Genomic DNA, 16448 nt, shown 5'->3' with positions numbered 1-16448 from the left:
AAATGGTTATGTCCCTCAAAATTCATGTGGAAACCTAGCCCTCAGTGTGAGGGTATTAGGAGGTGAGGCATTTGGGAGGTGATTAGGTCATGATGGCGGAGCGAGCATAAGGGCGTAAGTGTCATAAAAGAGACCCCAAGGACGCCTGGGTGGCTCAGCCATTAAGCGTCTGCCTTTGGCTCAGGTCGTTGATCCCAGGGTCCTGGGATCGAGCCCCGTGTTGGGCTCCCTGCTCCACGGGAAGCCTGCTTCTCTCTCTCCCACTCCCCCTGCTTGTGTTCCCTCTCTCGCTGGGTCTCTCTCTGTCACATAAATAAATAAAATCTTATAAAAAAAAAAAAGAGAGAGAGACCCCAGAGAGACCCCTCACCCCTTCTGCCACGTGAAGACGCAGAGAAAAGACAGCCGTATCTGAACCAGAAAGCAGGCTCTCACCAGACACCGAATCTGTCAGCACCCTGATCTTGGACTTCCAGCCTCCACAGCTGTGAGAAATAAATACCTGTTGTTTATAAGCCAGGCTATGCTATTCTGTTACCGCAGCCCAAACAGACTCAGATAGCCTCTTATTAGTGTTAATATGGGTTCCAAATGAGAACTGCCATCTTTCTACCTGACCTTGCCCTCCCAACGCACCTCACCGTGATTAGCAGTGGGATGAAAAGCTGATGTAAGGAGGACCCAAGTCCCACCCTGGGATTATTCAAACTGGTGCTGTGGGAGGAAAACTTGGAGGGGGCAGTTCCAGAACTGCTGGCGGCCACAAGCCCTGCGGCAAGAGGAAGCTTATCTCAAAGAACACAGCTAACATGGAAAGAGAACCAGAAGTAGAGACAGAGAGCCCCAATGGGATATATATCCTACCCTATAGTATGTACATAATGTGTATTTTATTTTATGCTAAACAGGGTACATACTTCCTATAGTTATTGTAGGGATTAAAATAAATAATGAATATAAAGGCATTCTGTAAACCCTAAAAAAATAAGAGCATTTTTAAATTTTACCTTGGATTCTTGGATCTAAAAGCAAGTGGGTTTAGGTAGAAAACTTGTGGGATATCGATAAAGGCTTGCTGATGGGGAGACTCTGACAGACTTGTAAGAACTCTGGACCTATTTTTAGATTGAGAGCATAGATTCTACTTCTATCCCATTCACTTTAGGAGTGAAGCCTTTCCTTCTTCTTCAAATAGGTAGATTCCCAGAATCATTATTATACTTACCTGTCTTGACCCAGCTTGCCTTTTCACTTTTTTTTTTCTCTTAAATGAAATTGAAAGCACCCTACCTTTGCCAACACTTCAAGCAAAATTTGTTTTATTCTTTCATGGACTCTAGGTTGACCTGATCTCATCATCTTTTTCTGACTTTCCTTAACATTCATATTCTCTGGTATCACATAGGAAATCTCTAGATGCAAGGCCCTAGGGCTGACCAACTTAAAGCCTGGAATACTCATCCACCTCCCAAATTGTCAGGGGGTACAGAGCAAAAAAAGCAGGGTGAGGATACTATTAGAAACACAGAAGGCCATGTGGCAACTCTCTGCCCTTAGGTAAGGCCCTGGTCTCCAGCTTGCCATTCCTAGGAGAGCAACGCTGTCCCAGCAGCTAGGTCCAAGGACAACACAGGAAGGAACAAAGTTGAGAGGAGAGAAAAGCAGAAGCACTGCCCACAGAATCCACAGGAAAGCAAGTACAGACAGGGTTTGGGGGTATTCAGCTGCTTATAAGTCAGGGATTTTATGTTAGCTATTTTTTTTTAACATTTTAACCATTTTATTTTTCAAGGTCATTTATTTTTATTTTACTTACTTTTAAGTTATCTCTTACACCCAACATGGGGCTCAAACTCACGACCCTGATATCAAGAGTCACACGCTCTTCTGACTGAGCCAGCCCGGCACCCCTGTTAGCTGTTTATTAAATCAGTTATTGTTTATAGGGTGCCTGGGTGGCTCAGTCAGTTAAGCATCTGCCTTCGGCTCAGGTCAAGATCTCAGACTCCTGGGATCAAGCCCTGCATCAGGCTCCATGCTCAGTGGGGAATCTGCTTTTCCCTCTCCCTCTTCCTCTGTGCCCTCTCTGAAATAAATAAATAAAATCTAAAAAAATCAGTTACTGCCTATATTTGATAAAGTGGTTTATCCCAAACACTGACACCTGTTAAAAAAAAAAATCCTTCTAAAGATAATTCTACATTCTAATCAGATCATTCTTAAAACTTCCTGATTATTTTATCAGACATTCTCCTTCCTTAATTCCTTCAAAATGCTTAGTGATTTGCTTGTCACAAAAAGCCCACAAAAATTAGCATTTTTAAAGAAAATGTATTTTCAAGGATGAAAACTTCAGTTATTGCCTGTATAATTACATTTACAATGTTTCTCATTATATGATAATTTTAGAATCTTTATTTTGCTACCATGCAGATCTTCCTAGAACACATGTGCTCTGTTAAACTAACAGCTACTCTCAAATTTACTAGCCATTTGGAGCAATAAATACCTTGTAGGCAATAGCTATACAACCACCAAACAGCTGGGTAGCACTCAAACAATTCCATCTGAATGGTCAGTTATGTTTTTTTAGAAAATGAAATCACAAAGTTCAGACCCGGTATATGGTTTCTATCCCTCACGCCCATCAAATCCCATGTGCAAATCAGATATACTGGATTTTTCAATCCCGGTCCCCTTTACTTATCCCAAACCTAAATAGGTGCTTGCCATATTGTGCAGTTACAGCAAATCCACAACCTCACATGAATGACTACTTTTCATAGCTTTCTTTAGCAAAAAAAAATGTATATATATGTAGCACAGGGAATATAGAAAATGAGATCGTATAGCGTTGTATGGTGACAGATGGTAGCTACACTCATCGGGAGCACAGCATAACCCAAAGAAGTGTCCAATCGCTATGCTGTACACCCGAAACTAATGTAACACTGTGTGTCAACTAGACTCAAATACAAAATTTTTCAAAGTTTTTTTTTTTTTTTAAGGGACGCCTGGGTGGCTCAGTCGGTGAAGCATCTGCCTTCGGCTCAGGTCATGATCCCAGGGTCCTGGGATGGAGCCCCGCATCGGGCTCCTTGCTCAGCAGGGAGCCTGCTTCTCCCTCTCCCGCTCCCCCTGCTTGTGCTCTCACTCTCTCTGTCAAATAAATAAATATATTTATTTTAAAGATTTATTTATTTATTTGACAGAGAGAGACACAGCAAGAGAGGGAACACAAGCAGGGGGAGCGGGAGAGGGAGAAGCAGGCTTCCCGCTGAGCAGAGAGTCCGATGCGGGGCTCGATCCCAGGACCCTGGGATCATGACCTGAGCCGAAGGCAGACGCTTAACGACTGAGCCACCCAGGCGCCCCAATAAATATTTTTTTAAAGAGTTGTTTCTTTAAGATTTTATTTTTAAGTAATCTCTACATCCACCATGAGGCCCAAACTCACAACCCTGAGATCAAGAGTCACATGCTCTCCCAACTGAGCCAGCCAGGCGTCCCAAATACAGAATTTTTAAAATACACACACACACACACACACACATTCATATATACTTAGGACCTCTCAAGGCCTTATGGTAGAGGAAAAGAGACTGGCTAGGTGGCCATGGGTGAGAATACTGCCTTTTATTGAAAGCGCTATTATAAGAATTATGATCATCATGAGCATTATTATGACATTGCGCTAAGTACTTTACATACATTAGGTTCTATTTTAATACTCATTTCACAACTGGAGAAACTGACTGTGGTAGGCAGAATAATGATTCCCCAAAGATGTCTACATCTTAATCCCTGGAACTTATAAATATGTTACTTTATAAGGCAAAAGGGACGTTGTAAATATGATTAAGGATCTTGAGATGGGGAGATAATCCTGGATTACTGGGGTGGGAACAATGTAATCACAAGGATCCTTATTAAACAAAGAGGGAGGCAGGAGAGTCAGAGAAGATGTGACACCAGAAGCAGCGGTCAGTGATGAGGATCATGAGCCAAGGAATATGGGCAGCCTCTAGAAGCTGGAAAAGTCCAGAAAATATGGATTCTCCTCTAGAGCTTCCAGAAGGAACGCTGCCCTGCTAATAACACCTTTCTTTTAGCCCAGTGAGACTCATTTTGGACTTCTGATCCCAGAACTGTTAATAGAATATATCTGTGTTGCTACGTTTGTAGTTAAATTGTTACAGCAGCAATACACTAGAACTTCTAGCTTGGGAGTGGCAGAATGAAGAACCCAGATTCATCTGACTGCAGAGCCAGACTCTTAAACGGGCTATGATTGAAAAATAAAAAGAAGATGTATTTTTTCATTTTAGCTTTCCTTCCTCTGGAGAAACTCCTAATGGACAGAAAAAGTAGCAACAGGAGGAATTTGGAGAAGCATAGCAAAGATGGTATAAGGATCAGGTTCAAGGTCGAGAGTCTAAACCTGAAACCTACAGCAAACGTGACAAACATGAATGCCTACCATGTGTTAGGGGGACCACGTAAACATGTGAAGTAGGCAGGGCTTAATCAAAAGACAGCCTGAATGAGGTAGAAAATGACAACTCACACTCTCCCTAGATGATGAGAAGTAACAGGAAATGGTGGAGATTCTGGTGAACTGAAAAGCTCTGGGGCTTGGGGGAGGGAAGGCACTCACTAGTCAGTTTCAGCTAAATGTAAGACAGAAAGTGGGCTTTGCCAAGTCATTGATTTCTCAAAAGAAGCCAGAAATCCAGATTCGTGTGAAACTTCAGGATTTTTAAAGATGGTGAACAAGTTCAACGTTTGTTAAAACAAAGCAGACACATCCTTGTGTTTAGACACATTTGTCTGAACAAAATACATCTTTGGACTACCAGTTTGCAACCTCTGAACTAAAGTTTCGAGTATCTGAACATGGGCCAGGATCGATAATATGTACTCCTCTGTGATCGCTGGCTAGGAGAATCTTGAGGGGACAGAGCACTTGAGAAATTTTAACCTGAAAGGCCATAGGGATTTAAGATCGGGTTGCATGTATTCGAGTGTGAGCATACACATAGGTATAGAGAGTGCTTTTTTTCTATATGCAGATATTTGTCTAAAAGTTTCAAGATAATCCATTTTAAAACTAGTGTTTAAATGAACAAACAGCCTACCACCTCTCATAAGGCATATCCAATGCACCTATCTGACAGCAAAGATCATGCAAGACCACTGAGCTTTTCCATTTCAGTTTGGGGATACTATATTTCTAAATTCTTTGGTATGCTGCTTTAAGAATCTCTAATCTGTATGGTTATATAAACATGAAAAAGCACAATTTCTATTTTTTCCACAAACTCTACATTTTAAAACTATAAATCGTTTTTGAGAACCTGTCAAAAAAGCAAAGGGATGTGGGCAAAGGTCAGCCTTATTTTGTTTTTATTTTCATAAAAAGAAGAAAAAAGACAGCATGAGAGAGGAAACAGCACTGCTTTTAAAAAGCTTCTTGCAGGCTTTTTTTTTTTTTTTTTGGAGTTTCAACATGTGACTGCTTAAAGGCACCTCAGTAAAATGAATATGCTGCCCACCTTCACAGGGCTCAGAGCCATTTCTCTAGTCACTGTGCACAGCCCCTCCCCCAGCCCTCCCCAGCCCTCCCCCAGCCCTTCCCAGCCCTCAGTAGCAGCTCTTACTGGTTCTTCAAGTTAATGGGCACAGAATTAGCTAGCTCTCACCTTTCCCACCTAGAGAAAATTTACTCCCTTCTCAAGCCTACCCTCAAATTCTCCAGTTACATGGCCCTTACAGCGGTAAGGACACCAATAACAACAAAAGGCATAAACTTGATGCATCATTTCACTACTAAAGTCTGGAAATTAACCTCATTTAAATCCTTTGTGCGGTATCTAAGAGAGGCAGTTCATACACCCTATACACACTTATCAGCTATTCTAGTTATTTCTTTGAAAATGTTTTATACATCATGAAAGTTTGGTTCCTTTACTATAAAACAACTTCTGTTCCCACAGACTCTTTTTTTTGATCTTCAGGGCAAGGGAATGCAGTAATAATCAGAGGAACCCTTGACTGATAGCCTAGGACCCATGTCCCAGGCTTGGTACGTATACTATCCTATGCAGCGTTGGTAACACTGCAGTGAAGTAGGTAGTGTGGCCTTTCTACACATGAGCTAAGTGAAGCACAGAGTGGGGCAGGGATGCATCCAACATTGCAGCTGGTGAGCGGCGGCACTTGGGCCTCTGTGAATCCTAAGGGTAAGCTCTTTCCAAGACATGTAACACTTCCCAGGACGTGTACTTAACAATGCATAGACTGAACGCACACTCAGACTTGCTGCCTAGCATTTAGGAACGACTTGACCTTAACATCTACGAAATGGGACAAATGTTAACAGTCACAACAAATTGTTGGAAAGAGTTTAGCATCATGGATCCCACTAAATAGAGACTATTATAATCCAATATCAAAACAGAATATAATGTTGAGGTGTGGGCATGTGATTGACCTTGATAAGGTCCGAACTATCTCTTCAGAATACCCTGGGGAAAATCTCATGACCTCAAACTATAAGAAAAGAATTTCCAACGTCATGAACTACTTATACACTCTTCTCCCATACCCCACCCTTAAAGAGTACAGAAAGTATGAGTTACTCCACAGACCTCCAAACAACTTGCCATGTAACCTCAGGGGCAGAAGAGTCCTGGGCGATACTCCTTCCTTGAGGTTTGCCCTTCTTTTCTGTTCTCATCCCCTCCCTCTCGATGGCCACAGTCTTTGCAATTTCCACCGAGTAACCCGTTTAACCCCCTCCTTGGACTTTAAATCCACTGTCCCATCCTTTCAGGTGCTACCTATCTCAGCCTCCAAAATTGGCCCAACTCCAGATATACCACAAGGTCAAACCATTGTGTCACCAGTGAGTTTCAAATTTTTCACTCTGGTCAAGCCTACCCATGTAAACAGAACAAATGTATCTTCCACTATAGTTCTGGACTTTGAACTTACTCCAGTAAATTTCAGTTCAAGACATGTATTCCTAGGGGCCACTTAAAGTAATTCATTGAAGAGAAAAATGGAGGACAGAAACAAAGAAAAGTAAGAGAAACATACGCTCTTGTTTAAGGTCCAAACAAATGTCATCTTCATGGAGCCTTCCTCAGCACCTAGAAGTTCTTTCACGATAGTTATTTATGAACGTGTCCTACCTTCTCTAACTAGACTGGAGCCCTTTCACCTCAGTAGCCATGCCACGGTCACCTTTGTAACCTACACTGTGTGTAGCACAGTAGTAGACTAGATAGGTCTATTCAATGAGTACTCGTGTGCTGTATTTATTTGTGTGTATATTAACATATGTTCATATAGATGAATCTAGGTTTGGCACTGAGAAAACATCTATGCACATAAAGGAATTAGGAACTTTCTGAAAGTTTAAGTCAGTTTCTTTTGATAACAAAAGTACCAATGCCAGTTGCACCCAATACCGCTAAGCACATACACAGGCATTTCCTGTGAGTTAGAAATTTTGTTAAAAGTCTGAAACTATTTATTCCCATAGTACAAAATCACGTGTAGAGCTGAAGATAAAATTTTGTCAAAAGAAAAAAGATTGCTATCCTAAACTGCAATTTTTAAAATATCATTCTGTCCTAAAAGCTTTTTCAGAAAATAAATCATTCACTCAACCAATGATGTTAACACTCATCCAACACCAATAAAACTCTTACTGGTTTAGTTCCCTTATCTTACTTTTGATTCCAAATGTCATTTTTTTCCGAAGGCTGATTTTTACTTTCTTATGTTTTTGAGTGTTGTCTCGATTTTTTAAACAAGCAAGTATTATATTTTGAATCATAACATCAAAATGTTGTTTTCAAAGAAAAAGAGTGGCATTTAAAAGACGACCAGTTATTAAATTAGCAGTGTTCTTTCACATTTCCCCAAAATACATCTAAATATCACTTTAGAAACTTGCTGGGAATTTAGTATTCAAGTGAAACAATGAAGGGAAAATTTTAATTAGAAAAGTGTTTGAAACCTATCTGACAGGAGAGATTTCTAAATTCTAGTCTATAATGAAAAGCGAGTCACTTTTTTCTCTTAAAAAAAAAAAGTTGTCAACAGGCTAGAATTCTGCATCTTTAAAGTTTGAATTTGGAGAACAGAGAAAATCTGAAAGATTTCAAATCATTAGACTTAAAATTTTTCACTTGAACAGTAAGTAACACCCAGGAAGGGCTGCCTTTTCAGATGCTAATGAAGTCGGCTCCAGACCTTTCCATGATATCACACTCTACTTGACCATGGTGAAAGAAAGGATGAATCCTTTTGTTAGATATTATTTTCACTAGTGATTTAAAGCTACCCTGCCCAACAATTCAAAACTGTTCATATGGTCTTAAACAAATAACATGACTAATGAGGTTTTCTCATCAACTTGATCACATTTAGATTTTGAAATCACATTCAACCTCCTGGACTCCTTTCCATTTCCCTGTCAATATCACAGTAATCACATCAATGCAATTCATACAAATACACGTCTCCATTCTCTCTATCTGTCCTTAAAAGCCCCATTCAGCATCAGTTTGTGCTCTAACACCATGCTGCAGCATCCCTGCACTTGAACTTGGGAATACAGGCTTTCCAGGACTGCAGGCAGAGCCCTTACCGCATTCCTTCTGAACCTCATCTTGCCTCTCGGGGGAGTTGCTTCTGCCATCTCGCCTATACACAAGAACACTCTTCTTTTCCAACTGTCAATGCAACATTGATGAAATATGAGCTGCTTCTGGGGTAGTATTTAAAAGCGGCAGCCAAAAATCTCTATCAAACAAAGCTACGGTAGCTGCTTCCATTACCACGGCGGCAGCACTGCAAAAACCCCACTATCCCTGATTAGTCAGCTGACAGAGCCTTCCCGGCTGCTCATTGTAATTCAGAGTGGACACATTCCCCCAATTACTTAGCCAGATTGAGCCTCATGGATTAGCTGGTGCCGGACTGCTCTAGAAGATCAGGCATGTCCTAAGAGTGGAGGAAGGAAAAAAAAAAACAAAAAACACACGACTCTCCTCCTAGGGGCTTGCTGGGACTGGCTTTCTCCTCTGCGCAGTTTGATTTTTAAGGTGGAATGCTAAGAATCTTTGTGAAGGTAGTATTAACTGATACCTTTATTCTTGCCCTACCCGGATCAGTAACTTAAAATTCACTTCAGGATTTGGTGTTTTTTTTTTTTAATTATTAAATTCTATTCAGAGTTTAAGCCTTGTGAAAGGTCAACGGTTTGTGAAATTTTGATAATAATCCAGGAAGAACACACAAACTTTCTAATATGGCTAGGATTCTCTCCCAAATTGACATTTCCCCACACTGTAGAACTAAAAAAAAAAAAAAAAAAAAAAAAAAAAAATCTTTTTTCCCAGGGCACCTGGGTGGCTCAGTCTGTTGAGCAACAGTCTCTTGGTTTCAGCTCAGGTCATGTTCTCGGGGTCCTGGGATTGAGCCCCACCTGGGCTCAGGCTCAGTGCGGAGTCGGCTTGGGATGCTTTTGCTCTTCCTCTCCCTCCTCCTCAGCCCCTCCCCCTGTTCATGCTTGCTCTCTCTCTCTAAAATAAATAAATAAAAGCTCTTTAAAAAAATCTTGTTTCCCTATCATTAATTATGAAGTATAACCTAACTGCATAGTTTATTTTGGAATTTACAAATTAAGGTCTTCAAATTGAGCTGTATAATTATTTCAAAGATACTTGTTTAAAGTAATATACCAAAGATAGTTACATCTATCTATACAGGGGCAATTTTCACCAGAAATCTTTTCTGAATGTAACTTTTGCTCTTGAAATTAGCTTGCATTCATTATTTATCTTTAATGCAAACAGTGCCCAGTGGCTAGTGATGGTTGGGATGTAATTAATGTGCTCTTGAGTATGGGTATAGAAACTATACCACAAGTAGAAACATTTAACATGTTAAAAAGAAACAACGCTTAATCTATAGCCGATTACATGTCATCATCACTGGTGCCCCCAATCTTGCCTAGCACCATCAATTTGGCAGTTAAGAGAATGAAGGGACCCTGAGTGCCAAGCTCCATGCTGAATATGGTTCATACTTCCCCACTGAAAGACCATCCCTAGGGAAACAGAAAGGGGAGCTTCCCCTCTCAAGAAATAAATCATTATTGCTCTGTTGACCCCCAACCAACAGAATCAAGACCAAATCTTATATTTCTCTTTTAGAAAAAAAAACAAGACTTGTTCCAAGTGGCCTATTTGATTAATAAAAATAAAACCTTAACAAGAAACTTAATGCCATGTGCCAAACGGTCACTCAGTGAAAAATAATTTAATCAGGCAGATAGTTTTGGCCAAAAGAAAAAAGCTGGGCTGCATTAAAAAAAAAAAAAAAAGTTTTATTATTAAAAAAGTGTTTTATTTAGTATAAAAGAATCATGAACTGAAATCTCAACAAGCCCAAGGACGGATCTTAAAAGGCCAGAGCAAGGTAAATAAATAGCTTTTACTTAACTTTGACCCATTGACAGGGCTCAACAGTATATGCTGGGCAGATTTACTCTCTCCAAAGGAATTTTACTTTTTTATTAAAAAAAAACACTGAATGTATTTGTCTATCCACAAGTCATTTGGAAAACGATAAAAAGCAGCAGGTGGAAAGAGCACCAATTGAAGTTCATGAAAATTCAATTCTTGCTCTGCCTCTTTTTGTTCCTTAGCTATTTGACCTCGGATTCATCACAAAACCTTCCCCTAAGTGTGTATACTAATGTAGTTCTCTCATCTATGGGACAATTATAATAATACCCACCTGCAAAGCAAAAATATATTACATGAAGTCAAGGTTTTGCTATTTTATTTTAGTAACTTGTGTGAATTTCGTGTTAACTCTTCTCTCCATTGCTTATCGTTACACACTTCTGTTAAAGAAATAAACAAAAAAAACCACTTTGATTTGCTCAAGATGAAGAATAAGCGAGTTGGGTATGAAAATAATGATCTCATCCATTTTACCATGTGAGCGCCAGTATATTTCTTATGCTCATTAGCTAGGTTAGTGTAGCAAAAAGAACACTTGGCTCAGAAGTCCAACAACTTAGATTTTTGGCTTGCCTTCACAACCAAATCAGCTTCCTCTGGTGAGAGTGGCCTCCCGTGTCAGTCAGGAGACAAAGAATTTCTGATGACTGATGATGTTGGGCTCTCAAAGAAAAAAAAAACATATTGATTCCCAGCTACTCTGGTCTGATAGAGGAAGTTAGCCACATGGTAGTTCTGCAGACAGCCCCAGTCTTGCCAGCTCAGTAATCTACAGGCTCCTCACCTCCCTCCTCTTCTAGGAAGAATGTCAGAGAACGCCGCTATAATCCAGCTGAGCCTAACACTGTGAAAGATCATCTTGGCTGGGGGTAGGACTGCAACTCTTGTATTTTTCTCTTAGGGAAACTGTTTCCTCTATCTGGGTCTTGGGAAGCTGGGGGCTAGATTCCGAAAGGGGAGATAAGTCATATTGCAGTTGAGTCACTTCCCTACTCTATCCCAGGGGGAGAAACGTCTAGAAAGACACACATCAAAATGTTAAGAGGTGTTTATTTATGGATGGATGAATTACTGACTACTGTTTTAAACTTTCTTCTTTATACTTTTCCATATACAGTGAGTATACAACAGAGCTATTTCCATTAAAAAAAAAAAAAAAAAAAAGCTCGCATAAAAACTCACCTTGCTCTGAAAGGCATAGGGAACCATGAGTGTCTTCTCACTCATAACTTGAACCACTAACTACTCATTCTTTCCCATTAGGTTTTATTTTGGATGAGTTGTTCTCTACCAACCCTTCTTCCCACTTTCCCATCTCACCATCCCATCTTTGTTTTATTGTTTCCATCGTGTACTTTTATTGTCTTCATTGCCTAATACCAAAATATTCTGTACTCCCACAAACAGAAAGCATTATGTAAAACAAAAATAAAAAGTTACTGAAGAATGCACTGGTGCTTACTGAGATTTTCTGGAGAGAAATTTTGAGAGAAGACCATGTATCCAATCTTCGATCAAGAATAATAGTAAACCGGGAGTCAGATCCATTTTGCCTGCAAGATAAGAGGAAATAATGTCTTTCTTAGTAACTACCCAAATTTGCTAGGTTGTGTCCTTAATTCTGACTATTTCATTTACATTTGATGTCTTAACTAAAGATAAATTTGGATTGGGAAAGCTATCACAAAGTGCTATGCTGGAAAACCAATTTAATTCCATGTTCTACTACTCAATATTTAAAATTTCTTTTTTGGCACTAACATCATTCTTTTAAATAGTCAAGTGATAGGATAATGCCGATAGGTCACTAAAATGAATTTGACATACTGCAATCTTGGATATGAGACAACCTTATAGACAGCTGTCCTTTATGATATCAGATTTAACTTTTCATGGCAATCCATCAAGAACTAATGATCCATCCATTCATTTATTCACTCAGAAAAACACTATTAAATATAGGTTTCTATCTCGTCTGTGCCTTAAGAAGGCAGTTTAATGAATAATAAAACTTTTATTTGCCCTAAAAAGACCTAAAAGACTTTCAAGCTTTAAGGGATGCACTACAAATTCAGTTTTCTGTGATATGACTTTTGTTCATGAAACTCTGTATTTTTACCATTGTAGATTTATGGCCTCTTAGTCTTCAGGGTTAATAAATGGAAAATGTTTCCTTTAAAAATTTTTGTTTTCAACCTGGGGGAGCCTGGGTGGCTCAGTCAGTTAAGCATCTGCCTTTGGCTCAGGTCATTATCTCGGGGTCCTGGGATCAAGCCCCGTGTCAGGCTCCTTGCTCAGCAGGGAGCCTGCTTCTCCCTCTGCCTCTGCCCCTCCCCTCCATTCATGTTCTCTCTCTCTCTCAAATAAATAAATAAATCTTAAAAAAAAAATTAAATAGATAAGAATTTTATTTTCAACCTAAATAAAATCTTCAAGGAAGCTTTTGAAACTTACCTTTTAAAGCATTCTAGTCTCAAACGATTTCTAATATCAAGAAGTTCCTCCTAATAAATTCCAATATCACTTTTGAGTCTATTTAACATTTGGTCTTCATATTTTACCCTTGGAAGAATAGCTACCCTCACTCTGGGCTAGGAAGATTTCCTTTTACGCAAATCAAAGGTTTTACGTATGATCATCATTTTCAACCTACGTTTTTCTTCATGAAGACAAATATTTCTAGACTCCCAATTTTGTTTCCATAGATCCTCAGTATAATTTCTATAGCAATTTAGGTAGCTGTCGGCTTCCCCTTCTAAGTTTTCTTATCTACTCTGAAGGTGAGTCTTGTAATCACTTACAATAATAGTAAGAGTCACACTAAAAAGCCATTTTCCTGTTATTACATTCAAATGGGTATCTAACACATAACAAATTCAAAGAAATGTAATGAAATGCTATACCTTGCAATAGATGTCAAGTAAGTCAGCACTTTTGCTATCACTTCTTCTGGTATACATCTGAAATTACAATTTTCTGGAAAAGTAATGATCCAATCATTATCCTTTCCCCGGCCACCTAAAACCATATTAAAAAAAAAAAATCAACCAAATTAACAATTCATGTGACAGCAATGCAAGAAAGAGGATTTGAGAGGGGCAGGTTTGGGCCAATGTAACTTTTATAAGGATGACGGCCTCCACATAAAACAAAATGGCACCATGCCCCTAAGTTTAAAAAAAAAAAAAAGGTAGCCAAGGGGCACCTGGGTGGTTCAGTCGGTAAAGCATCCAACTCTTGATCTCAGGGTCTTGAGTTCAAGTACCACAATGGGCGTGGAGCCTACTTAAAAAAAGAAGAAAAAAAGTAGCCGAGTAGTTTCTAAATGAAAACAGAATGTAATAAAGAAAAAAAGAGAGAGAGAGAGAGAAGGCAAAATGAGTGATTATAGTCAGAAGAAATTTTCATGGAATACATATAATAAATATAATTAAAAACACAGCTGACCCTCATATTGGACAACCAAGGATACTGGGAAATAACGGTTTCTGTACCAATGCTATGGGCCTCAATTCAAACTGGGCAACTTGATATAATCAGCCACTTAGAGCTATGGTGAGCCTTAAAGAATACAGGATATAAACTGCAGGAAATAAGTGCTGTTCTAATGGATTTGTCGAAGAAACAACATAAGCAGTAACAGCAACAATGGTTTAGGACTCTTACTAATGCAAAAAAACAAAGACCATGAATTCTCTGTGGGTTAAAATTCAGTGTGCACCCTACTCTAGAGCCCTCTACACAGCTTGGAGGATAAGGAACATTGAGAATGAAAGCCACCTAAGTACAAGGATGAGCCTCATACATGTTCATGGTCCCACCCTACAACAGCTGGCCCAACAACTGGGCACAGAGTAGGTGCTCAATAAATATTTAGTGCTAAATGGAAGTTGAACGATGATTTTAGGAGGAAAGTTACAGGGTGGTCTTTGAATTTAGCTTGCTAATAGAAATTTTTTGAGAAGTTTAATTGTAATTCTCATTTGGCTGAATTTAAGTGAATAAAGATGTAAGGCTATAAAAAAATTAAATGTGCAATAAAAATATGTCAATTGCAGGGCACCCCGCTGGCTCAGTCGGAAGAACATGTGACTCTTGATCTTGGGGTGGTGAGTTCAAGCCCCACGTTGGGTATAGAGATTACTAAAATATATATATATATTTTAGTACAACTCCAAACCAAGAGATACAGCAAATCATTAAACAAAGGGCCTCTACAGGTAGAGTATAGTATAGAACTAGTAATATGAGTAATATATAACAAGGGCACCTGGCTAGCTCAGTAGGTAGAGCATGTGACTCTTAATCTCGGGGTCATGAGCTCGTTTATTTTACTTAAAATAAACACGTAAAAAATAAATAATATATGACATATAATTCAACATATATATGTATATATATAATATTTAATATAACAGACTTGCCAAGCAAGCTGGTAAGCACTCCAGTTAAAGACAGAACCAGCTAGCACTTAGGAAAGCTGTATCTATCAAAGGAAAGAATGCTTATAAGTTCTTATAAGGGTAAATTATCATCAATCAGTCTATAAACTGTTATTACCACTGAGTGTTGCACTAGGTAGTAAATGTGTGAGAAAAGAACGAGAAGGGTTTATATTCTAAATTGGGAGGTTTTAATTATTTTTCCCACTGGAAACCCTTTCTTCAAAAGAACCAATATACTGAAGCATTTTGAAAACAACTACCAAAAGCAGATAAGGAAATTGTGGCAGAGGTCTGGGTGAGAGAACAAGCCTTGAGGGTCGTTGTGTATGGAACACAGTTGGGGATTTGGGGAAATCTCAAGAGTGACAGTATGTCACACATTTATAGCACTTATAAAATAAAACATAAAGCCACATTAATTAAGTCACCACTAATTCACAATTACCGTTAATTATAATCACTAAAGCAGAGGCCAGATGAAAGTGTCCAATTAGGATCATCTATAAAGTAAAGGCTTGTTTAGTAAACTGAGCATGCTGATATCACTTCAGGAGCAATAATTAAACTACTTAAAAGGAATAAGATCATTTTTTATACTCTCAACTCCTAAGAAGCATTCATTTCCATGCAGACAATGCAAACTCATAAATTTTTCATATCTGTTTAATATAATAATGTTTAATGGTATAGTTCAAATTAATACTTGAAAGTCATTTGCTTGTCTTTAAGCAAAACTTTCCCTAGATTTCTGAATGAGTCAAAAAGAGAGAGATGGTTTACCAGTTATATCTCTAAAAATAAGTAAGGCTATTGAGCTGCACTACTTAAAATAGCCAAAAGGTGGAAGCAGCCCAAGTATCCATCAATGGATGAATGGACAAATGAAATGCAGTACATACATGCAATGGAATATTATTCAGTCTTAAAAAGGGAGGAAATTCTGACATATACTGACATACACAACTCGGATGGACCTTGAGGATATTATGCTAAGTGAAATAAGCCAGTTACAAAAAGACAAACCCTGTATGATTCCGTTTTATGTGGTACCTAGAACAGTCAAATATCCAGACTGAAAGTAGAATGGTGGTTGCCAGGGGCGACGGGGAGAAGGGAAAGGGGAGTTATTTTTCAGTGGGTACAGAGTTTCAGTTTTGCAAGATCAAAGAGTTCTGGAGATGGATGGTGGGGATGGCTGCACAACAATATGAATGTACTTAATGCCCACCAAACTGTACATTTAAAAATGGTTAAGATGGGCTCTCTCGGGCCCTCGCTTCCAAGATGACCAAGAAAAGGAGGAATAACGGTTGTGCCACAAAGGGCCTCAGCCACGGCAGCCTCTTCACAGCACCAACTGCGCCCACTGCGCCCACTGCATTACCAAGGACAAGGCCACTGGGAAGTTCATTATTCGAGGGCGCCTGGGTGGCTCAGTCAGTTCAGCATCCGACTC

The 16448-nt window shown here is 39.2% G+C and overlaps 1 protein-coding gene across 12 annotated transcripts in view; it reads right to left on the bottom strand.

Annotated features, from left to right (window-relative positions):
- Positions 1 to 13590, bottom strand: part of MCF2 (MCF.2 cell line derived transforming sequence) — a 66750-nt gene extending 53160 nt beyond the window's left edge. For 8 of the 12 annotated variants that reach the window (XM_078065279.1, XM_078065280.1, XM_078065281.1 and 5 more), the window contains exons 1-2: positions 13451 to 13590; positions 12010 to 12100 (exon numbers count right to left, since the gene is read on the bottom strand). In XM_078065279.1, the coding sequence (XP_077921405.1) occupies positions 12010 to 12100; positions 13451 to 13575 (216 nt within the window). In that variant the 5' untranslated portion in view covers positions 13576 to 13590. Of the gene's footprint in view, positions 1 to 8662; positions 9179 to 12009; positions 12101 to 13450 lie in introns of those variants that run through there. The other 4 variants (XM_078065287.1, XM_078065289.1, XM_078065290.1 and 1 more) reach the window with 2 other exon arrangements.
- Between the last annotated feature and the right edge of the window lie 2858 nt (positions 13591 to 16448).

This window comes from Halichoerus grypus, chromosome X (assembly GCF_964656455.1).
Source record: "Halichoerus grypus chromosome X, mHalGry1.hap1.1, whole genome shotgun sequence".
Lineage (NCBI taxonomy): Eukaryota > Metazoa > Chordata > Mammalia > Carnivora > Phocidae > Halichoerus > Halichoerus grypus.
This window is presented reverse-complemented; position numbering and strand designations above follow the sequence as displayed.